Source organism: Phyllostomus hastatus, unplaced genomic scaffold (genome assembly GCF_019186645.2).
Source record: "Phyllostomus hastatus isolate PE091 unplaced genomic scaffold, TTU_PhHast_1.1 phas_scaffold_345, whole genome shotgun sequence".
NCBI classification, from domain to species: Eukaryota; Metazoa; Chordata; class Mammalia; order Chiroptera; family Phyllostomidae; genus Phyllostomus; species Phyllostomus hastatus.
Window position 1 is genome coordinate 12,702,327 of NW_025334024.1, and position 25,408 is coordinate 12,727,734.

The 25,408-nt window shown below is 44.8% G+C and overlaps 1 protein-coding gene across 1 annotated transcript; it reads right to left on the reverse strand.

The window, feature by feature from the left end:
• Window positions 1-156: 156 nt before the first annotated feature.
• Window positions 157-25,252, reverse strand: COG4 (component of oligomeric golgi complex 4). Its single transcript, XM_045818524.1, has 19 exons — window positions 25,082-25,252; window positions 23,368-23,450; window positions 22,512-22,626; window positions 20,195-20,369; window positions 18,673-18,866; window positions 17,191-17,296; window positions 16,518-16,675; window positions 15,622-15,677; window positions 13,597-13,730; window positions 11,414-11,532; window positions 10,753-10,919; window positions 9,754-9,919; window positions 5,838-5,900; window positions 3,198-3,314; window positions 2,503-2,595; window positions 1,589-1,672; window positions 1,257-1,358; window positions 909-1,037; window positions 157-722 (listed from the first exon to the last, which is right to left on the reverse strand). Exons 1-19 carry the CDS (start codon window positions 25,250-25,252, stop codon window positions 588-590), a joined length of 2,367 nt encoding a protein of 788 aa, XP_045674480.1. The 3' UTR covers window positions 157-587.
• Between the last annotated feature and the right edge of the window lie 156 nt (window positions 25,253-25,408).

The window sequence follows — 25,408 nt, forward strand, 5'->3', positions numbered from 1 at the left end:
GTCACAACCTATCATGTGGGGCCTGGCAGTAGCTGTGTGCTGCTCTGGGTGTGGGAGGAGGCTGAGGCTTTAGGTGTTTGCTTTCTCATTTCAGTGCAACTGGTACCTGCCTTCCCCGCAGTACCCAGCCCTCCCTGAAAACAGCACGCTGGCATCTCTCCAAGGAGTCTCCTTTAATCAGGGTGGTCATAAATATCACATCCTCCTCTTGGAGTAACCCTAATTTCCTAGGTTCCCAGATGCACCCAGATCCTTTAGCGCCTGCAGGGAGGCAGTCTGTCTGCTGCAGTGTCCAGGGATGACATCATGACCATCATGGACAAGGCTGGCCCGGGTTGACTTTCGTACCTCATCAGGAGTCCAGGGGAACCCACGTCTTGGTGGGGAGAGGCTGCTCCCAGAGCACCACTCAGCTAGGTCTGAGTGCAGAGACGAGTCAGTCAATGCCTTATTTCTGTTGTCAGTGGTGGAATGGTCTGGGCTGTTAGACCTCTCCTGGTGCCAGAGAGCCTTGCTCATTCCTCGGCTATGGCCACTTAGGGAATGGGCCCTGAGGTGTAATGGGCTGGGTGGGCTCACCCTGGCAGCTATAGGCGCAGCCTCTTGATGTCCTCGCTGCGGAAGTCGATGCGCAGAGCCAGCACCTGGCGTACTTCAGCAGGGGTGAGGCGCCATGTCAATGGGCCGGAGTTGGCGCCCCAGTAATCTAGAATCTCCGTCACCTGTGGGAAGAACAGAGACAGTCAGCAAGGAGGGGACTATCCTGAGAGAAGGCCTGGGGCTCCACCAAATTCAAAGCTGTGGTGCCCAGGAAGGAGAAGGTTCCGGCAGGATCCAAATTTGGTTTATGCCTCTCGCCTCTCTGCCCAGATACTTTTCCATGGGTAGGCAAAGGGGGCCCTGCATACCCGCTCCAGGTTGAGGATTGTAGCCATCTGGGAGAGCCGGGCAAACTTGTCTCGGATGGTCCAGGTGGTCACCGTGGTAAGGTAGGCAATGAGTGACCTCAGCTCCTTGTCAAACTGCAGACCGCCCAGCTGCAAGGAAACACAAGCCTCGTCACTGTTCAAAGCTGGCCCTCTGGTCCATCAGAGCTTTAGGTGGTTGCAATCAGCTCTAAGGCCTCAGAAGCCATGGAAGGACTGGGTCTAGATATGCAAGGCCTGGGAGTAGCAAATAGGGTATGCAAGTGACAGGACCCAACTTCCGCGGAGGAGAAATGACACAGCTGGGGACCCGTGCTCCTTGGACCTTACCCGGTTGAAGGTGGACTTCAGCACCACTCTCTCCAGTTCCGCTGCCACAAAGCTGGTCATGAGGCCGGTCAGATTGTCATAGATGACTGGAGACAGGTTGGCCTGCACACAGAGGCTAGGCATCAGTGGGAGTCCTACCCACGCCTCTGCCTACACGGTGGGGTCTTTGGGGGATAGGGATGGTTACATGAAGCCATCGGGGAGTGTTTCTATGGACTGGGACTTGGAAGGACTTTCAGGGTTCCCAGCAGGAGTATGATGAGGAGCTGTAGGCTGCTGGTTTGGGCAGGAGTGGGTAATTCCATAAGCTGGTCCCCAGACCCCCTGCTCACCTTGAACTCTGCCATTTGCTGCTCCAGGTTAAGGATGAACTGTTGCACCCAAGGGTCATTGGCCTCATAGTCGTTGAATTCTTCCTGTTGTTAGGAAGTGAGATGGGTCACAGGGCTTCTCCAAGAACCATTCATCCTCACCCCACTTCCACCCCTCTAACAGAATAGGTCCTTCTTCCCCTGTAGCTTCTGACTCATCCACCTTAAAACCAGCTCGGACACCCCAGTGGGCAGTGACTGTGCTGCTTCTGCAGCACCCTTCCCACTGGAAAACGGCCCGGGCTGTGGTTGTGGCTCACACAACATGGGATCCTGGCTTTTATTTACTCTAGCGCCTCATGTTCTATAAGAATAAAATCCTTAAGTTAAAAAAAGGCTAAGTTGATGATAGGTAAGGTAAAAAAAAAGCCTCAATAAAAGAGGATGTATCAGTTCAAGGCAAACTCCCTGTAAATATTTTTCTGACCCTTCTGACTGTGGAACAACCTGTCTCCTGGGAGGAAGCTAGGCCACGAGGGTGTGAGGGAAATGGGCCTTCGAAGCACTTAAGGACAAGTCTAGACCAGCAAGTTCCAACTTTCCTCATCTCATGTCACATATAAACTAATTACTAAAATTCTGCAGCACATCAAAAAATTCACTTTTTGCTGATCCGACAAAAAAATAGGTAAAATTTTAATTCATTTATACCAGACATCAATTGCTGTGTTAGCTGTTGTCATTTTTCAATTTGACAATCTAAGGGAAAAGAGGTCAGTGCCCCTGACTCAATAGTCAGGTATTGTATGTTGTAAAAATTCTGGCGGTGCACTGGGGAACATCACTGATTTAGGCAGCTGCACTGCCCTCCAGCTGGGGACTAGGGGAACAAGGGGATAATCCTGTGCTCGGTGGCTGCCAGTGGTCAGGCTGACCTCCTCGATGTTGTGGGAAACAGAGAGAAAGGTGTTGATCCAAGGCTGCACCTGCGGCTTGATTGCTGTGTTGTTTAGCTCTGTCAGCCCTTCCTGCGAAGGACAAGGTGGAGACGTGTCAGACCCACAAAGCACAGCTCTCCATGCCTTTCCTCTCTCCTACCCCATCCCCTGACTGCCAGGGCATTCTTCCAGATCTGAGACCATCTGCAGGCTGTCTGAAGTGAAACAGAAAATGCTGATAAAAGAGGCCAAGAACAACCAGTCCTCTCCAGATCTATGCCAGCTGAAGTCCAGGTCAGAGATAAGGCCTAGAGGTTGGTGTGTACACTCTCAAAAGAAGAGACTTCTGAGTTCTTGGTACTGGCAGCACCTGTGCCTAAGGTCAAGCAGCGGGTCCGTGACACCACGTGGTTCCATTCCCTCAGAGCACCTTTCTCAGGGCTCTCGACACAGTGGGGCCAAGTGGAGATTCTAGAAGACCAGAATGCTAGCCTGTCAATGTGATAACTGCACTGCTGAAAAACCAACGGGCCTTTAGTCTCAAGGAACTTGCACAGTTTCAGTGGCTTGCATGCTACCCCCACACCCTTCCTCTCTGTTTCCTTATGCACATAGTCCACAGTAAGTCAGTAACACTCTTCTCAGCAATACACAGGCACAGGATTCGGCCAGCTGTTGAATCTGGGACTTACCTGCAAGAGGTCTCGAAATTTGTTGGACACGGCAGCCAAGTCCGAAAGGCAGCTGTCAAACTTGGCCTGGGCCTGCTCCCCTCCAATGCCCTGGCTGAACAGCTTGGTACAGTCGCTCTAGGGGAGAACACCAGTTTTTGGGCTTCTGTGCATGGGCCACAGGAAAGTGGGGAGGGCAGCAACCTGCAACCAGCCATTTCAGGAGAAATGGCCTTCTCAGGCCTTCTCTGGGCACAGCTAAGGCTGATCCTAGGCAAGAGCCCTGGGTGGGTTTCAGAAACCTGGATTCTGTCCTGGTGGCTAACTGCCTGGCTCTGACTTCCCTCTTTGTAATCTGGAGGTACCAGTTTAAATTCAAAGGGCTGAATGTAATTTCAAGTCCTTAACAGTTAAGAAGTAGTTACATTCATACAGTCCTAAAATTATGTCGGTCCTTTGAAGGCAACCTCAAGGCTGATGTGGCCCCCCTGTGAAAATGAGTTTGATACCCCTGCTTTAGAACCATTCCTAGGTTAAATCCTGGCTCAGCCACCTATTAGTTGAGTGACCTTGGTCAAGTGATTTCAAGTTTCTGGACTTCAGTTTCACTGTCTACAAATTCCTGATTCCATGGTGCTTGGATGAAATGATGCACAAAGTGCTTACTTAGCCTAGTTCCTGGCACATTGTGTGCACTAAGGACATGCTAGCTATTGTTGTAACTCCTGTTTTAAATCCTGTCACCTGGCAGCCCAAGAGAGATCATCATGATCACAGGTAAAATTTATCTGTTTATGTATGCCAGACCCTGTTCTAAGCACTTTATTTTCATTAACTAAAGTACCTATCTTATGAAGTAGGTACTATTATTATCCCTCTTCTACAGATTAGGAAATTGGACACAGAGAAGTGAATAACCTAAAGCCACAGAGCAGGAAGTTGTAGAACTGGGATTCAAGGTGGGGATTCCGGCTCCAGAGAGCCTGTTCCTAATCCCCACACTACAACCCAGCTGTACAGAACTCTGTAAGGGGAGCTGCTTGAAGCTCACCATGTTTTTTGGGCTGCTAGCTGCCCACATTTCTTGTAGCCTCCTTAGAAAGTCTGTGCTTTTGGCTACAGCAGGAGTAGCGTTGTGGGAGAGGTGCAAAGGGACTGATCTAGAAGGCAGAGGTCCTCCAGTCCTGCAGCAGCTCCAATCTTTATTATCTTTAGCTGTTTAACCTCATCTGTAAAATGGACATCATGCCAGCTGACCTCATGGGTTGCTGATGGATTAAGAACACATGTGAAATGCAAATCTAAAGGGGGGAGGCCTGACCTTAAGTAAATCCTACCTGGTAGGATTTATGGGAATTGTTTTTTTAGCTCATTGCTATCCCTTTTCCCTTCACTTGGCTAATTCTACCAGCTCTGTTCTGCATTCCTAGTATTTCCTAAAATTTTACTTCAAAATCCAACAGACTAAGTTAAAGATGAAGTCAGGAGTATAATCTCAGATGCCATGACTTAAAAACAATGACAGTCACCCTGTTGAGTACACACAGTATGACAGACACTGTGCTACTGGTACTTTGTATCACTCTCATGTTACTGCACTCTAAGGCCCTTTTGGGGTGACTCCCTAATCTAGCCAGTTCACAGTACTACTGTCACCTCCCACCTGACTGTTCTCTCCGAGCACCCAGAAACCCGGTCAGCGCCAGGGCCTGCTTCCCTGTGTGCTGGCCCCCAGCCTCCTCAGCCCTAAAGCTGACACTCACCACTGGTCTGCACGTTGAGCCCTGTGCTTCTGCAGCAAGGCAGCCTCCCCAGTACAAGTGTCACAAGGGAGGTAGGACCCTGGCCTCCCTCCATTCCCAGAGGCAGAGTTGGGTCCTTCGTCTTTTAGCACTTAAAGTGATTGGTCCATGAGGTTATTTGCAACTAGCAATACAATTTATTATCACTGCATCCTGCTCATGTACCAGGTGCTTTATATTATCTTGTTCAATTCTCACAGTTGTCCTGTGGGGTAAAGATCATCCTCCCTGTTTTACAAATGAGGAAACTGAGGCTCAGGGATGTTACAGAAGTTGCCTCAGGCTATACAACTGGTCGGTGGTCAAGTGGAGATTTGAACCCCGGGTTATCTGACTTCCAAGTGCAAACAATTTTCATTATACTATGCAGCCTTGCTTTAGAAACTGGTAACAGCAACCAGCTTTGCACAATGTTTGGTGATCCTGTCTCAACTTAATCTCTTACAAATATTATACAGGGCTTTATAGTTCTTACAGTGTTTTCAACCCTGTTTTTTATTAGGCTATCCAGCAAACCCGAAGTAGGGTGGAGATATGTACCTCATTTAACAGATGAGAGAACTATAGCTTTGAGAATTAAGGGATTTGCCCAAGGTCACGTGCTAATGTGCTAGAAGATCTAATCTGAACTCTGATCTTTCAAATCTTGGGCCGGAGCTTTTCATGCTGGTCGAGATGCCCTGTTACCCCTTGACTCATTAGTCAAACACTAGTGAACCCCCTCGAGTGCTCTGAAGCAGAGCTGGCTCAATGCCAGGGCATGCACAGTCCCCGCCAGGATGAGTGCACAGGCTCCCTCTTGAAGTGAGGCCAGGGAAGGTGGCAGTGGCTAAAAGCTGGCAGGCAGTTTCCTCCGTACCTCCAGGGTCTTCTTCAGAGTAGAGATGTTTTCACTGCAGATTTCCACGTTGTTCAGAGTCACCTGGGAGATGAGACAAAAGAGTGTGACTTCTCGCTCATCGGTGTTTGTGCCCAGCCCAGCGCCAGAACGGCTGGCAGCAGTTCTCCTGAGGCTCGAGGAGGGCTAGGGACGGCCCACAGCACTGTCATCAGGCAGGGCCCCCAGGTCTTCGGGTGGGCGGAATAGTGAACCAGGCTCGCCCTTTCTCCTCTGCCTGACGCCAAGGCAGCAAAGCCACACGACCTCAGAAGTAATGACCCAAGGTTTCAGGTCTTTTCCCACATGTTTCGGCACACAGGTCTGGGAGAAACCCTGAGGCTCCAAACCTCCACATCCAGGTCAGGGACACAAAGGCTGACACACATTAAAGAAATCCTTCCTGAGAGCCTGGCACCCAGGAAGCATTTTTCTCATCCAAATACCCTCTGCAAAACAAGTATTATCAAGCCAGCTCATAGATGTGAACAAAACTGCTCGGAAAGTGGAATGATTCCCCAAGGTCAGTCAAGAATTCATTCAGCAAGTATTTACCTAGCACCTGCTACCTGCCAGGCACTGTTCTAGGCACCAGGGAGAAAGCAGTTAACAAAACAGATAAAATTCACCCCCTCATAGACTTGACATTCCAGAATCAAGGTTGTGGGTTCCATCCCTGGTCAGGGCATGTACAAGAATCAACCAATGAATGCATAAATAAGTGGAACAACAAACTGATGTTTCTTTCTCTCTCAAATCAACTAAAATATTAAGAGGCTGAAACACGGCTGAGAGGAGACAACAGTGAGTACCTTTCTCTACCCCCACCAGCCTCTTTCTAGCCCACTGCTCAGTTCAATATTTTCCTAATGTCACTCAGGATGATCTGATATTGTTTGTTTCTTGCCTGCCTTTCTCACTAGAATGACAGTCCCTGAAGGCAGGGATCTAGTCTGTCTTCTTCACTGCTGTGTCTCTAGTAGAGCATTGTCCAACAGAACTTTCTTGATGATGAAAATATTCTAAATCTGAAGTATCCAGCGTGGTAGTCTCTAGCCATGTGTGGCTACCGAGCCTAGGAATGTGGTTAGTGCAACACAGAAATAGATTTTAAAATTTAAACTTAGCCACTTGTGGTTAGTAGCTATTATACTGAACAGTGTAGCTCTAGAACCAAGAACAGTGCCTGAAGTTTCTCAATAAATATTTGTTGAATGAATGAATGTGTTATGGAGAAGAAAGAACATAACCAAATGCAGAGTGGCAGAAAACTGCAGAAGGTGTTCGGGGATCAGCAGAGGCAGTGCGCAGACAAGTGTAGGAAAACGGTAAGAGGCACTGCAGAGGTGCGTGAGGTCAGAATGGAACTTGGTGCCACGCTGGCCTGTGGACAATGGGGTGACACTGAGGATTATTTGAAGCAGGTGAATGCCCCATGAGCACAGCTGTTGGGTGGGAGTACTAACCTAGAGGCTGTGTAGGGAAGGAATTGAAGTTTGAGAGGATCACCGAGCCTCTGAACCGGTGTGCTGATGGCATGACCAGGGAGGCGGAGGTGATGCAGGGAGGAGCCAACTTTCAAGAGATGAGTTTCGGAATTTCAGGGTAAGAGAAGAATCCCAGAACCCCAGGGGGTGGAGTTGAGGTTAGGATGTTTCCCTTATCTCCTGAGAATGTTTCCCTAACTGGTGTCCTGTAGCCGATACTGGAAGGTCTCACTGCTGACCACGCTAAGGCTGTGCTGTTGAGGACAGGTAAGGTTCAAGGCCTTTAACTAGTGTGCCTCAACACCAGGCTGTGAACAGCTGCTCTGGGGAATTAACTGCACTGTCATGACAACTCAAGGATGAAGATGACAATATAAATGTTTCTAAGGCACTGAAGGGCACCAACAGTAATGTCAGGAGAGGAAAATGGATTTGGGTTCAAATGGTATTGATTTCAAAATTTCCTCGTACCATCAGCCCTTGTAAGCTAGGACTCAATGGGCTTATCCCAGCTCACAGTGAATGATATGTCAGCGCTGGTGGGGAGTTCATCTTGACAACCAAATGAATCAGGGTGACATAAGAAATGGGCCCTGTGGTGGGAGTGATGACATTTTAAGTACTTGGCATCAGAAAAACTAGAAACCTGTCATGAAGCATTCAGCATCATCTTTCTTTCTTTTTTTTTACCCTCAGCCAAGGACATTTTTTCATTGCTCGTAGAAAGAAAGGAAGGGAGAAAGGGAGAAACATCAATGTGAGAGAGAAAGATGTCAATTGGCTGCCTCTTCGTACACGCCCCAATTCCAACTCGCAACCTGCGGGCAACCTGTGCCCCAACAGGCAATCAAACCAGTGACCCTTGGGTGCACTGATGACGCTCCAACCAACTGAGCCACACTGGCCAGGGCAGCATTACCTTTCTCATTTGCCTTATCTCCTGGGCCTGCAAACAGTGAAACTGCCTGAATGGGGGCAGCCAATGCACGAATGCATCAAAGCACAGGCATTAGCCCAATGGGGACTTCGGGGGCCAAGTGGTGGACAAGAGGACGAGTGGAGGGTGGATCGGGGGCCATGAACAAACTGCAGGGCAAAGACGCCTAGTTTTGTTGTGGGAGGTCACAAGAAGTCATTTCTGAGCAGAGAAAGGAAAGAATGAAATACATTCTGTAAAAAATGGAATGGATGTAAACAAAAGGAAAAATTTAAGTCAATCCATGATCATATGAAGCTGGCTGCCAGACATTTTGGCAAAGTTCTCCCAAAGCACCATACTCAGAAGCAACAGTTTCTTGGAGCTGATACTTTTTTGGCAACAACCGTGACATTCCAGATCGACAGAACCCCTGCCCAGGGAAAACATTCTCAATGACAAGAAGAGAGGGTGCTGCCTAAAGAGCCTGATCCCAGATCTGGCTGAGGACTAGTTAATGGGCTTTCCTTGTGGAGCTGGGGTAGATGGTGGCATGTTTACGTTTCTCTCTGACAAAGTAACTGCTCTGAACTCTTTTGGGAATTAAGAATTTAAAACACTAAGGACCCTGTTTCCAGAAAAAAAATACATGTATACACTTTTGCATCCAACCGCAGGGCGTTCAGAGACCCTGTCTGTGTACTGACTGAGAGCTCTGCTATTGCGTCTCCTCCAGCCTCTGACCCTCAGGAGCCAAGAAGACCAGAGTCCGGCCAACATAAGGGCAAAGCAGAACGACCTCTGGCAGTGCCGTTCCCATTTGTGCCAAGACAGCAAGTGCCAGGGAAGCCCGGATGTGAGCTCAGGACTCCTCTGTGTTCTTTTTAGCTCATCACAAACCAGCTGTTACCTTTTGTAAATCCTCTCACCCTCCCATGCTTCTCCTGTGCCAGCTATCCCACAACTGGGAAGACTCACGGCTTCATCGCATCTGTCATTCTGGGTAGTTAAGGGCTTTAATAAGGCCACCTTTCTGAGAAAGCTGAAAGCCTAAGACGTGTGCTAGAGAAGTAGTCCTGGGAGGCTTAAAGCAGTGGCACCCCACCCGTGCTGGGGGACTGTCCTCAGAGGAGTGTTCTGGGGGCTTGGCACACACACTCCAGCTGGTTCTGTGGCAGCCGCAAGCCAAGCTTGATGCTGGGTAGAGCCCTGAATAGCTGGGCAGTGCTGTTAGGAATGAGCACTCCAGAAATCTGAAACACCCAGGTTTCCAGGCAAGGAACAGTGTCTCTCCTTGCTCAGGCTCCTTGGAAATACATCCCTGGGTAACAAATGGTTTCAGAACCTTTTAGAAGGAGCTTTTCTTAAAGGAGTTTTCCTTCTACACAGACACTAGAAGAAAAGGCTCCAGTTGAAGGCTATACTGCTGCTTAGAGGTCACGGTTTAACCTCTTGAAATTAACCAACCCAGCTCCCGGCCAGTGGGGCGACCTACCAGGAAGGACAGCTTGGCCTCGTCAGTACTCTCAATGCCTTTTGTGTCAAATTTGCCCTGCTGGAGACTGCTGTGCATGATGTTCACGGCGCTCGTCACCCCACGCTGGATGTCCTGGAAGGTGGTGGCGGGGAAGCCCATCCGCAGCTTGTTACACAGGACGTCCCTGGGGGGCAGAACGGCATGTGGGGGTGGATGGGGACTGACAGTGCTCCATGTGGCCTCCAGGACAGAGGACGAGAGGGCCCCCTACCCTGATCCGGCAGCACAATTGCTTTTTGGGGGGCATAACCAATCCCTGAGACAACTGTAGGAGACCCTGAAGAGCCAGGGTACGAGAGACCAACACCCCTCGAGGGCACTGAGGATGAGCACAGAGAAGGCTAGCCAATTCTCGTCTTACTGTGAGGCTGTCAGTTATTACCACTGAACTCCAACAACCTCAGCAGTCCAGCTTAATAAAAGGGAGGGCCGAGGAAGAGCTGGAGAATGGGATTTGAGATATCAGTTCTGGACCCTAGTCCATATTCCACCATGTATAAGATGTGGTATCTTTGACAAGGGATGGAATCTCCTTAAGCCCCAGTGTCCTCATCTATAAAACAGAGCTAATAGTTCCTACCTCACAGGGTTGTTATTAGGACTGAACAAGAGCAGGCAATTAGCGTAGTGCCTGGCCTGTAGCAATGGTAACTATGATTATTACTATTACAACTACTGCCTTACTTCGTTTGAGCTGCCTGTTCTCTGTAGGTCTGAGGGCCAATGACCCCTCCGATCCAGCCCAGGGAACGGAACAGGGACTTGGCCCAAGAGCCATGTGGCTGCCGTGCAGCTGCCTGGAGCCGGGGATGTTGTGCTATGGATAAGAGGTTATATCCTGTATACAACTGAACGACTATCAAAAGGGAAAAAAAGGAAGAAACAAATGCAGTTTAGGAAGCAATCACAGTTAGGACCCTTATGCCTCCTGGAAACGAGAAAGAGTGGCAAGCACACCTGAAGTCGGACTCCAGTTCCGTGGTGGCGAGGTTGATCATGGCACAGAGACAGTCGATGCTGGAGCTGGACAGAGCCCGCCCAATGCACTTCTTAACAATGTAGAAGACGTCGTCCACCATGCTGGATGTCAGCTGGCCCTTCTCATAGGTGTCCAGGGCCACAGCCTAACCAAAAGGCAAAGCACCCGATAAGGGCCCCAGTTCTGCATGTCGCTGTTCGAGCTGGTTCTGGAACAGGCCCTGTTTTCTTTTCTATACCTTCCTTGTCCATGTTTTCCCCACATGGTTTATGCTGGTCACAGCTGGGGGCGGATCCTCCTTACTCCTTATTAAAATACCTCACTTCCCTATTGATCACTATGTTAAGAAATTAAGTATTTGGGACCTTTGCTTTGAGGACAGCTGTTACCTGGGATGTAAGGTGTCGGAGAGGAACTTCTTCCCCGAGGCTCCTCACCTGCCTACCTCTAGGGAGGCAGGAACAAGGAGACTCCCTGCGGAGCTGAGGCGTTCTAACCATACCAAGTAGTGCCACTCAGTCTGCATGCATGGGTATTCTCAAAGCAGGACCAAGAAATGTGACATGCCTGGCCAATTCCTGCAGCCTGGCTTCTTGGACAGAAAGACCCCATTTCCAAGGGATGTGTCCTCCATCCTACCTTATTCACAGTCTCCCTCATGAAGTACTCCTCCATGGTAATATATAAGCCAATCAGCTCCTGCATTGTGCAGCTCAACAGGCAATTATTGAGGAGTTTGTCCAGACACTTCTGGTGCTCTAGGGGACAACCAGAAAAGGATACTCACCTTTGTTCCTCAAGGGAAACAGATCAACCTTCTTCATTTTTTCACGTTCCTTTCTAGTCTTTACTTCAAATTTGTACATAATTTACATGGTGATAAGTATAGGTATGATTTTGTACTGTACTTTAAAAATTATATCATAAAATATTTTCAGTGTTTATACACAGCATTTTTCTTCTTTTAGCTTATTTATTTTTAATCACTATGATATTTTATCAGGTAGAGAGTCTATATTTTTAAAAACTATTCTCATATATTAAGACACCTTGTTATTTTCAAATATTCTGCAATTATTACAGATAATTAGAAATCAGAGTAATTGGAGATTATAGTGAACTTTTTTAAATAAAGATTTTATTTCTTTATTTTTAGAGAGAGGGGACAGGAGAGAGAGAGGAAGATAAACATCCATGTGTGGTTGCTTCTTGAGTGCCCCCTACTGGGGATCTGGCCTGCAACCCAGGCATGTGTCCTGACTAGGAATTGAACTGGTGACCCTTCAGTTCATAGGCCAGCTCTCAATCCACTGAGCCATACCAGTCAGGGCATATAGTGAACATTTTCGTACAAAGAACTTTTAACTTCTTTTTCATTATTTCCTTAAAATTAATTAGTAAGACTCAAAAGATGTAAGTTTTAGGCAAAGAATAAAAATATATTGGGTATAATACATTTCATTCTCTAAGTGAGTAAATTTCCTGTGATGATGGAAATGTTCTATATCTGTGACGTCTAATATAGTAGTTACTATTGAACAAGTGAAATGTGGCTAATGTGACTGAGGATCTGAAATTAATTAATTAATTTATTTTTAGACAGAGGGGAAAGAAAGGAAAGAGGGAGAGAAACATCAGTGTGTGGTTGCCTCTCAAGTACCCCCTACTAGGGACCTGGCTCACAACCCAGGCATGTGCCCTGACTGGGAATCAAACCGGCAATCCTTTGGTTCGCTGGCCTGTGCTCTATCCATTGAATTTTTAATGTTATTTCATTTTAATTAAATTTAAATTGTTAACATGTGGCTATGGCTACTATATTGGACAGCACAGCTCTGAGTAGTGAGTTATAGTTGGTCTCAAGTCTCCAATTTTGGGGAATTTTGTAATAGTTCCCCAGCAGGAATTAAATATTCTTAAAAACCTAGAGAGTAAATTTATAAATAAAATAGAACTGTGTATGGCCCTGGCTGGTGTGGCTCAGTGGATTGAGCACAGGTCAGCAAACCAAAGGGTCACTGGTTCGATTCCCAGTCAGGGCACATGCCTGGGTTGCAGGCCAGGTCCCCAGTATGGGGTGTGTGAGAGGCAACCACACATTGATATTTCTCTCCCTCTCTTTTTCCTTCCCTTCCCCTCTCTCTAAAAATAAATAAAGTCTTCAAAAAAAGAACTGTCACAGTTTTTTATGTATTTATCTCTTCAAAAATTGTGACTGAGAGAACTGAGAGACTAAGGGAGAGGGTGAAAGCCTTTTTATACTATATACTCTTTTTGTGTACCCTTTCTTTACACTATACACTGTTTTTTCAATATGATATCTCGATACTACATTGAGGTATAACTTATGAACCATAAAATTAACCCAGTGTATGTATTCAATTCAATGATTTTTTTAGAAACTATAAAGTTTTGCAACAATTGCTATAACCCAGTTTGGAATATTCTTCCCTCCTAAAAGTTCCCTCATGAAGTTATACATTTCTTTCCTCCCTCCCTCCCTCCCTCCCCCCAACCCCACCACATGCACATTATCACACACTGAAATACCAGTCCCTAAAACAAAGCTGGTCAGGAAAAGAGCAGAGGAAAATAATCTAATCATTCTGGGCATTAGCCTTCCTCCTCTGTAAAGTGATTAGATGGCTTCAAAGGCCCAGTCCCATCCCTAAATTTGGTTAAGTCTAGATTTTCTCCTGGGAGTCATCTTTCCATAGATACCCCCACCTTATTTCCTTATTAAGAGATCTGTGGCTTAACTGTGAAAGAACAGTGCCAACCATGCCCCAGCCCTCCCAGGGAATATGGGAAATGCCTTTTACCTTGCTTTACTTCTTCGGAGGCCATGGAGTCTCCCACCTCAAAATCAGAGCTGATCCTCTTCCTGAGGAAGCTTAAGTACAACTCACTGCGGGCATTCATCAGGGTGACCTCAGTCAAGATGGGGTCCAGTTCCCTGAGACACATGAGGCAGAAGAAATAAGCAGGAGGACACTGGATTCCCTCAGACAACAGCAAAGTCCCAAACGCCCCCTCCCCACCGGGACCAGGTCTGCCAGATGGTCATCCTGGCTCTGCTGACCCAATTACAATCAGAGACAGCTGTCAACCACATGTTCCACTTCCATGTTTCACCCAAGTCACCTACCCCCTAAAATCCTGCTGGGGCTGAATAAGAGATTGGAAGGTGCGTTTTTGTTCGTTTAAGAAAACATTATCTATGCCTCATGAGAAAGAAAACACACCTCCCCCACTTCTAACTTAGCTGTGATGAGATTTTTGGGGACATGTCAATAAACTGTCCCACATCCATTCATAGCCAAAACAATCTAAAAACACAAAACAAAAACAACACTAACTGAGTTGGAGGATTCCACTTCCCAATTTCAAAACTTACTATAGCAATCAAGACAGTGTGGCACTGACATGGAGACACATCTACAGGCTGACTGAGAGTCCAGAAACCTTCACACTTATGGTCAACTGATCTCCAAGGGGAGCGTTAAGACAATTCAGTTAGAAAAGAAGAGTATTTTCAACAAATTGTGCTAGGGTAACTGGTATGTACATTTAAAAAGTACAGAGGTTGAACCTCTATTTCAGTTTACATACACAAATTGACTCATTTTCCACACTTAAGTCCAAAAGACCTTTTCAAAACATAAATCTGGTTGTATCATAATCAAGATTTCCATGGCTCTTAGGACACCAGACCTGGAATGACCTAACTCTAAAACCCTCTTCAGATGCATCTCGTACCAGGTTCTCCCCAGCTCTCTGTACTTCAGCAACACAGGCTTTCTTCCATTTTTTCAAAAACAAGGCCTTCTGCCCATACTTTCCCTGCTCTCTCTGGAACACTGTTTACCTCTTATTCCTACTTACTACTATTAAGGTCTCAGATCTAAGGTCATTTCCTCAGGAATTTTTCCTTGAACTTCATCAGCTTAGATTATATTCCTTCATTAACATGTTCTCCTGTGCCCTACCCTTAGTATGTCACAATGGTTAACAGCATGACCCCAGAGTCAGACCGCTTGGATTCTTTTCCTGGCTCTGCCCCTTTCTACCTGAATGACCTCGGGCCAGTCATGCAACCTCTCTAGGCTTTGGCTTCCTCATTAGTAAAAACTGCTTATGGATTAAATCAGTGATCCTCAGCTGAGAGGACTCTGCTGGTGTCTGGAGACATTTGCAGTTGCCTGGAGTGTGTTATCAACATCTAGTTAGTAAAGGTCAGGGATGCTAAATATCCTACAATGACAGCACAGTCCTCTGCAACAAAGAACTACCAGCCCAAATGCCAACAGTGCAGAGGCTGAGGAAGCCTGGATTAAATGACTCAATATTTAAGTGCTTAGAACAATGTCTGGCACATGGTAAACATCACGGACCAGAGATGCCACAGAGAAAGAACTAGGTTTGTTTTGCTCACTTTCATGGTTTGCTGCCATGTTCCCAGTGTGAAGGGCCAATGCCCGCCATGTAACGTATGCGCAGTAAAAATTTGCTGATTGAATGAATACATTTTTATAATGTTTGGATTTTCTTTTAACATGCATGTATGATTTTTATTAGAAAACATAAAAGTTTAAAATTTTAGGATAGTAGTCACCTCTGGGGGAGGGAGAGGAGAGTCACTTTGGGAACTTCAAAAGTATTGGTGACCATTTATTATTCCTTATGAACCACATGCTATATACACATTTTTGTTTATACGACATAATCCACTAAAGAAAACCAACAGCCACAGATAAAATATTTTTAAAACACAGAGCACATTGTAACACTAGTTTCTGGATGATATATGACTGCCAATTCAAACACAAAGAAAAAAGGATTATTACCTTGGTTCTATTTTTTCTGTGGCAGAATTTCTCAAGTTGCTCTGGACATGCCGAAACTGCAAAACACCAAAAATGAGAATGGTTTTCCCCACTCTCCTCCATCTGCCTTTTGCTGGTGGTATCCAAACTTCCGGCATACAAGAATGTTTAGGTTTAGTCTGCTTAACAGGCAGGTCAAAAGTAGGCTTTAAGGATGATGAGCCAAAGATTTACTTGATTTAGATGGTAAAGCTCACCTCTATTATTTCATTTAAAGAGATGCAACTGGTGCCCCGGCTGGTGTGGCTCAGTGGATTGAGCACCACTAAAAGTCACAAGTTTGTTTGTGACTGGGCACACGCCTGGGTTGCAGGCCAGGTCCCCAGTTGGGGGTGTGCGAGAGGCAACTGATGGATGTCTCTCTGCACATTGATGTTTCTTTCCCTCTTTCTCTCTCCCTCCCCCTTCTGTAAAAGTAAATAAATACAATCCATAAGGTTATGCTAATAGTGTTCCAATGGAGAAATAAAGTTCTGAAAAAGCAAATGTTACCTTCAGCACTTAAGGGAACGAAGGAGAAATGTGAACTGTATTACTTGACACTTAACAGGATCTCCACAAATAAAATTCTTATCATGCCACTGGAAAGCACAGTTGCACATTCTGTGATAAAGAACTGGCTTAATGTTTCTGTGGTGCTCCTTTCAGGAAGCCCTTTCCAGTTCCTTCTCGACCTAGTACCAAGGCCATCAGTGTCTTGAGAACAGCTCAAGTCCTGATGGGCAAGATGCAGGCCGGTGTGCATTTGGCATTTATTTTTCTTCTGTCTGCATCTTTTTCTCTTTTCCCTCCAGTTTGTTCTGTTCAGTGTCCCTGTTAATCCTGCTTCTAAACCACTTGTAGCTTCCCCTGCTCACCTGCTGGTGGTAGTTCCTCTGCTTGATGAACTTGTCTACCACCTTCTCCACCTGTCTGTCACATTCCACCTGCAGGTACTTTATCAGGGTATAAAGTCTCCCTGGCCCGTAGTATGTCTCCACTATTGGTTGGTGAGTTTCCACAATGCGGGCAATCCCTAGAAAGAAGAATGTGAGAGGGTTGAATTCCAAATATTCTTCCCACAAAATACACTCCTTTCTTCCTTCCAAGGCTGATCCAGGGTCTAACTCAACCCCTTTTGGTTGCTGTACCTCCTAAAATGAGTACATATGGTTCTTGTCAGTGCTGGAAGTTGCTGAGCAAAACTGTCTGTTAAATATGCTCTGTGCCTGGTATGCCAGAAAGCCTTTCCTAAGTTATACTGACAGTTTCTATAGGAACATCTTTAAAAACCAGCATTACTCTCTTCCCAGTAATGTGTTTTAATGGTTAAATTTATTCTTAGAGTTTGGTCTTGAGGGCTAGGGAGGATCAGACTAATCTCTGCTAACCTGATATTGAACTGGGAAGTTAATTCTCCAATAAACCAGTATACAGCAAAGTACAGGATTAAATTAAAGGCATCAGGCCGTGGAGAGAGAAGAAAGGCCAGGAAGCAGTGATCAGCGAGGACAATGTCTGAAGTCTCCCCGGGTGGAGAGAGCAGCTTGCCTTCGAACAGGAGAGTGAGCGTGTCTGCAAAGATGATCGCGGCTCTTCGGTCGCTCATGTCCGTCCCTAGCACCAACAGCAGATTCTCCTCAGCCTTACTGGCCACCTGAAGAAAAACAAAACAAAACAAAACACAGATATTTCTCAGACCAAAGGCTAGCCTTAGTTTTTCAAAAAGAGTTCCCATCGCCTTGCCTTTCCCACAGTTCCCTGGTGCCTGACAGCTTCAGCAGCACAGAGGAACTGCACTGGAGAGCTCTGGGCTGTCTAAGCCTCAGGCAAGACAAGAAGCTCGGCACAGTGGTAGCAGCTCTCCTTCTACTCAGGGGCATAAATAATGCTTTTCTTCTTGTTGAAAATATTGTACTGTCACTAGCCAAGGGAGAGAGCCCCCCATTTCAATAATCGTGTTTAGGTGCAATTCAGAGTTATCATTAATGGTGTTTCATTAAGCAGCACAAGGAATCTGGGCTGAAGGGGCTTGTAAAGGATTCAAAGTAGAAGCCATTTCAAGGTCCCAGATGACAAAGTAATGACTTAAAAAAGTACCACAGACCAGCTGTATTTTATTTTTAATTGATTACTTTTTTTAAGAATGGGTAAAACACAAAGACTTAAATGTTCAAAAGGAACAGAGGAGTGTTTGGTGAACAGTGGCTCTTCCTCTCACCCGTGCCTCTTGGTCTCCTAACCCCCGTTTTACAGGTGGTTACTGTTGGCCCTTCCGGAAACACCCCATGCCTACGCAAGCGTACACCTTTATGGCCACGCCCCTCACTTAAACAGGAACGGTAGCATACTGTTGACTTAACAAACCACATCTGTTAGAGAGTGAAATCTGTCAGCACATATGGAACTGTCTTACTTTTCTTAATGGCAGATGAGGGTTCTATTAGAGAATTTCAGGGGAAAGGGCAGGATGCACTCCGACATCCAGTTTAAAAAAATGACAGTCTTCTGCTCACATGCCTGCTAGGATTTGCTTCTCTCCATCTAGGGTAGGGGAAGGGGGCTGAGACTTTAACTGGAGCCTGCTTCTTTTTCAGAATTTAACCTCAAGTGACCTAACTTGCTTCATGTCACTGTGGCTTATTCTGAGACTCAGTCCTGGTTACGAAGTCCTTGAACCACTAACCAACAATTCAGAACGCTTTTAAAAGAAGCCAGTTCCTGGCTGACACTTGAAAAGGTTAAGTCAACTTGTCAGAGAATTTGCATTTTAATTTTCTTTATGTTCACTTGGTCTGTTGGAAATAAATGTGCACTGGCAAATGTCTAGGCCATGCCTGGTACACAGCAGACTGGCAACAGACAAATGTTGAATGAATGCATGCATCCAGTCCTGCCAAGCTATAGCAAGAGCAGAGAAGGGGAGTAAAATCCAGAGGCGAGAATGTATCCACAGACATTGGATCTACTCAGTGCTCCAATCTGTAGGCAGAGAACCATATCATTATTCTGCCAAGCAATCAGGGGCCATACCTGCTTGCAAAGGTACTCTGAGAACTTGCTTAATCCATCCTCATGCAAACCCAGTAGTGGAAAGATCTTGAAGAAGCGCTCCACCTGGGGCAGATCCCCTTCCTTAGTGGCAACAGCAAACTTCTCTGTTACAATGGCTTTGAGACGCTGTTCAGCTTCTTGCAGCAATTTCAGGTTGGCATCAATCATGCTCCCTGTGCAATGGGGAGAAAGTGAAAATTAATGCCACTTTTCATTCAAAAAAATACGTATTAAGCATTTACTCTGTGTAAGATACCATACTAGCAATATGGATGATTAAAAGCTAAATCAGCCATCATCCTATCATCACAGAAGTTGTAATTGAGTGAAAGAGATAAGCTTTGTACACAAATAACTATAATAAAATTCAGTATATGATAGATGTCATAATAAAGGTGCCCACAAGTCACATTTCTGGTTGAGCTAATCTGAAAAGCCTTCCTAAAGAAAGTGACATCCCATCTTTCAAAGATGGGCAGGATTTTGAGTCCTGCTCAATCCTTAGTGGATTGAGCACTAGCTTGCAAACTAAAAGGTTGCTGGTTCAATTCCCTGTCAGGGCACGTGCCTGGGTTGCAGGCCAGGTTCCCAGTTGGGGGCGTGTGAGAGGCAACTGATAATGTTCCTCTTCCTTTCTTTCTCCCTCCCTTCTCCTCTCTCTAAAAATAAATATTTTTTAAAAGTTACAAAAAAATGATAGGCAGGATTTTGATACCTGAACAGGAAAGGGAATAAAATAACCAAAGGAATATAAAGAGAAAGATAAAATGAATATTTGCACAGTATTGTAAGTAGTACTCTAGTTACGTGAGGATTTTCAACTATGTGGGAGGTTGGTGCCCCTAACCTCCATATTGTTCAAGGGTCCACTATATATGCCCTGGCATTTGGAGCTCAGTAAGTATTTGCACAATGCATGGATGGAGTGAACAGCATGAAATAAGGCTTGAAATAAACAAGGCTAGAAAGGGTGAGTTGAGATTACAGAAGGTCCAGATTACAGGGTTAAGAATTTAATTTAAGTAGGCAACATGGGCAAGTGGAAAGAACCCACTGGCCAGAGGATAGTATTTCTGGACTGTCTCCTTTTCCAGAAAATAGGAATAAGAACACTGCCCTGGGATGGTCTAGGCCCCATACAGGGTCTAATGCCAGATAAGGACATTTCCTGACAACAAATGCCCTTTTTGCTGTGACTGGTGTGCCTCAGTTGGTTGGGCATTGTTTAGCAAAGTGAAAGGTCGTCGGTTCGATTCCCGGTCAGGGTACATGCCTGGGTTATGGCTTTGGTCCTTGGTCAGGGTACACATGAGAAGAAACAGATTGATGTTTCTTTCCTTCTCTTTCTCCCTCCCTCCCCCCTCTCTAAAAATAAATAAATAAAATTTTTATTAAAAAACAAAAAAATCCCCCACAAATGCCCTTCTCCTGGTTGAGTGTGTCTACTTCAGATCACAGATGCTTGTAACTTAACTAGAGATCAACAGTCTGGGATGCTGACCTTCTTTGCCCTGTCGGCTGAGCTCAATGACTGACTTGTCTAGGCACAAGTAGCGATGAATGTGGGCTGCAGCCTGCTCATAATCTTCATTCCTCAAAGCAGTCTGAACACCATCCATGCAGAACTTCAGATCCAGGATATCATCAGCTCTCTGAATAGCTTGATAGAGGCGGTTCTGCAAAAAGACTTGGTGCTCAGAAACAATGTTCTGTTCTTTCAAAGACATCTCTTCAGAAGGTAGGGAGATTAAGGTTAACCATATGTCCTTCATAGCCCTCACCAGTGAACTAAAAAACACGGCTATTCACAAAACTGTTGTTGCTAATGACCGAAACCCCTGACAAGTATTGTGCAATTTAATTTATGTGACCAGATCATTCAACTAATGGAAAAACAGGGATTATCTATATTTATATTTGGCTTATATTGTTAAATTTATTTTTTTGTTTTTTATTTTTAAAGATTTTATTTATTTATTTTTAGACAGGGGAAAGGAAGAAAGAGAGGGAGAGAAACATCAATATGTGGTTGCCTCTAACGTGCCCCCCACTGGGGACCTGGCATGCAACCCAGGCATGTGCCCTGACTGGAAATTGAACTGGTGACCCTTTGGTTCACAGGCTGGTGCTCAATCCACTGAGCCACACCAGCCAGAGCTATATTGTTAAATTTATAATAGAATCAGAATGTATTTGAAATTTTACTTATAAACATTTTTCTTTTTTTTTTTTGAGTTCTGGTTCAGAAAGAATTCAGAGCCAAGACTCAAACTGTAACAAAAGTTTATTTAGAAGTCACAGAGGGAAAAGAATTGGGCTCAGCAAACAACTTACAGAGGCAAAAGCAGCTTAGCAGAGAGAAAGGTAAAGGTGATGAACCTTGGAGCAGGAAAGAGAGGGATGGGAGAGGCACGGGCATGCTCCCTAGAGGGAGAGCTCCTGTATTTGACATTTTGGAAATGCGACATTGTAAACCAAGTTATAAGACAAATGAAATGCATGGAAAGTGTTTTTCTTTTATAATGAGCAAGAATGCTTAAAAGTAACCTCTAATACATGAGTTGGTGTCTGTGTTGCTTAGTTTTGTGGTTATTTTTGCAGAATCTGAACAAACAGATCAAGAAAAGTTATGGTATTTCGCACGGCACACGAAGGCGGAGAGTGACTTCTTCAAGAGTCCAGACTTTGTGCTATTTTGCTCAGTATGGTAGCTGCTAACCACATGTGGCTACTGAGAACTTGAGATGTGGCTAGTCCAAATTAAGGTGTGTATGCATAAAATACACACAGGATTTCAAAGATTTAGTATAAAAATGAAGATAAAATATCTCATTAATACCATTTTCTAGTAACTATATATTTAAATGATCTTGTAGATAATGAGTTAAATAGAGCATATTTAAAAATTGCTTTCATGTATTTCTGTTTAACTTTTTAAAAAATGGCTACTAGAAAATTTAAAAGTACATTTGTTATTGGTATTAAATATCTTCCAATCCAAATAATTTTTATTTCATTTTCTTGTCTAATTGTCCTGGCTAGAACTTCCAGTAAGATGATGAAGAGAAGCAGCAAGAACCGATATCCTTGTTTTGTTCCTAATCTCAGTGGGAAATCAACTAGTCTTTTACCAGTAAGTATGATGCTTTCTATGAGTTTTCCACAGATGCCTTTATCAGGTTGAGGAAGTTCTTTTCTATTCCAAGTTTGTTGAGTGTTTTTATAAAGGGTATTAAATTTTGTAAATTAGTTTTTTTGAGTCTGAGATGATCATATGGTTTTTGTCCTTTATTCTACTGACATAGTATATTAGATTAACTTTCATACATGAAACCAACTCTGCATTTCTGGGGTAAATCCCACTTGCTCATAGTATAGTCCTTTTTATGTGTTGTTGGATTCGGTTTGTTAGTGTTGTTGAAAGATTCTATGTCTATATTCATAACAGCAATTGGTCTGGAGTTTTCTTATGATATCTTTGTCTGGTTTTGGTGTCTTGTGTTAGATTTCTATTGGATGCTGCAGCTCTATTTTCTAATGTGGTGGCTTTTCTACGGTCCTCTTAACTCAAACATCAGCACCATAATGAGTTGGCTGGCATAGCTCAATGGATTGAGCACAGGCTGCAAACCAAAGCATTGCAGGTTCAATTCCCAGTCAGGGCACATGCCTGGGTTGCAGGCCACAGCCCCCAGCAACCACACATTGATGTTTCTCTCTCTCTCTCTCTCTCTCTCTCTCTCTCTCCCCCTTACCTCTCTAAAAATAAATAAAATTAAAACAAAACAAAACAAAACAAAACACTATAATGGGATTACCTTGGCCAGGTCAAGCTGACGAACTTTGCTGGACACATTCTCAGCTAGGCTGCAGGTAAAGGTGATCATTCCAGCTAGCTGCTTTGCATCACCTTCAATCAACTGCAGGTTGGGACTAGAGATAACACATTGTCAGCACACACACATATGTCCATAGTGGCAGAGAGTAGGAATAAGAGATGGAAGTGTTTTTGCAGATGGAGACTATGTCTTCTACTTCTTTTGTACCTCCCGAAATTCTTAGCTTAAATCACTCTACTAACAGCTTTTCTTCCCTAAGAGTGTTTTACTATAAACTCAGGCCTATGCTTAATAAACAATTAATTTCTATAACTACTAACAACACTGCTAAATAGGTACTGCCAAAGAATCAGCGAACAGATTCTCCAAATTGTTTTTTCCCTCTCAATTAATAAGTGAGCAAAAAATACACTAACCAACAATCTGAGAGGATGATGAGAACACAGAGCAATTTTTATGACTGGCAAATACACAAAATTTGTAAAAACAGTGGTTCTCAAACTTGAGTCATATACCAGAACCTCCTGGTGTGCTTGTTAAAAATACAGATTCCTGAGAACCATCCCCAGAGTTTCTGCTTCCGTAGGTTTGGGGTGAGGCCCTAGAATTTGCATTTCTAACAAGTTTTCAGGTAGTGTGGGTAATGTTGATACTGCTGATCAAGGTCACTTTGAAAACTACTTAACTATACCCTTAGGTGTCCACTTTACCTTGAGGAAATACTCCTCTATGTTTCACACTCAACTGGCATTTTGTAACAAAGTTAGGGAAAATAACTTATGCAGTGGACAGCGTTGCAATTCCCAATAGCTCTTGCTGAGATGAACAGACTCACCCCATTCGATGGAGAGTGACCATTTTACTTTCAACGGTGCTTTGCTGTTCCAAAAGTGCATCCAGCTCTCTTTCCACCACTTTCTGAAACACAAAGAAACATCCTGTCATCAGAATGCTCAGAGGAACTCTAAGAGTTATCTAACCCAACCACTTAGCTGAAGGGTGAATGCCATTTCAAATGTCTTCCTTCCTTCCACCAAGCCCCCTCAGAACATCAACAAACAATACATAATTTCTGCACTTATCACACTGCATAAGATTATGTGCATCTTATTTCAGTTAGCAGAAACCACAAAGAAAACAAACCTTTACTCGATATCATTAGCATAGTGCCTAACACAGGAATGCCTTTAAAATACAATGGCTAAACAAAAGAAACCTCCAAAGTGGCAGTTACAGAAAGTCTCTCCATAGTATATAATTCTCTCTCAGCTAAGCCATTTACTGCATGACCTCAATTAATGTAACCTGCTTATGCTTAAGTTTTTCACCTGTAAAGTAGGGCTAGTAACAGATACCCCATAGGACGGTTGTGTGAGCCAAACAAGATAACAAAGTGCTTAACACAGTATGTGACTTATGGTTCAATAACAGCCATTAATATTAGCTATACATTTCTATTAAAATAGTCCAGTAGGATCCAGATGGAAACTTCATTTGACAGTTATCAAATACAGAACTAATATTGCTCTGTCTGTAAGATTGACTTAATTTCCCCCCAAAGTGCCGACAGACTCAATGAATGCAAGCTTAGGAATGTTCAGTCAAGAGTACAGAATTTTACAGAGCACATCTTGCTGAAAAACATATCAGAAACTGCTACAGCTGGTGCACGTTAATAACTGAAAATATTCAAAGATGTCAATGATCCCCTCTTCTCCCGCTGAAACTGCCTTTTGTGCTCAACCTTATTTAAATGTTTGGTTTTAGGGAACAGCCACTAAATTTCTTGATCAGGGATTAGATCTCTTTCTCTTGACCGGCAGGAAACCCAACTGACATTAAAAAATGTATTGACACAATCGGGTTGCCATAGAAAAGTGAAGGCGGCAGAAAGGAGATAAAACCTTAGGTGCTGAAAGGAATCCTGGCGAGAACAAAGTCCACGCCCCTCATCTGACACAATGGCAAGGGTACAAGAGACGAAGTGACTTGTCTAAGACTAGGCAATTGTACCTGAGTCTTAAAACCTCAAGCTTCTACAAAACTCTGCATTTAACCGAAACACTAAAATTATACCCCCAAGGCATCCCCTACAAGAGGAAGTTTTAAACCGCTTCACCTTTATTTGCAATGACTACTGGTTAAACAAGATAACGGGGTGAAAGCATTTCACAGTTTTTAAATTCCTAAGCCAAAGCAAGAGAGCCTTTATTCTTAATTTAAGAACCAGGAGAATTGGTTTATATTCTCAATCTACCTTTACTCCCGATGAGAGTGGGAGGCACCAAGTCATTAGAAGCAAGAGAAATCAACAGGGTCGGGGGGCGCATCAACCAGGTAACAGGGAAAACAAGCTTGGAAGCATCATGTACAGTGAAGGGAGATGGCAGGTCCCAAGAACCACACTCAACTACACTCCTGCTTCTCCAGTAGGTGCTTGTTGTTTCCCTCGGCAGGGAGAGAGCTCTCCACAGCCCGGATTTCCCAGCTGGCAGCTCCTACGCCCACTGTCCCTGGATGCTTCTGAAATAAAGGCTCAGCCCTCCCACCTCCTCGCCGCAGAGCCGTTCGTACACAGCCTCCAGCTCCTGCAGCTCTGTCAGGGAGCGAATGAGCTCAGTGGAGATTTCGGAGCAGCGGCCTCCTCCCGCTCCCTCAGGCGGCGAAGGCACCCCTAACAACTTTTGCGGGGAATTGAGATCCGCCATGTCGGTTCCCATTCTGTGTTTCCGGCCCCGCGAGGTCCCCTCCTGTTGGCGTGCGGGTCTGTGGGGCTGCCCACGGAAGTGCCCGATGAACTCAATTTTTAAATATCTACTTTAAAAAGTCTACCCATTTTCTATTCTTGTAGAAAAAGTGACGGCCATTAGGTATGT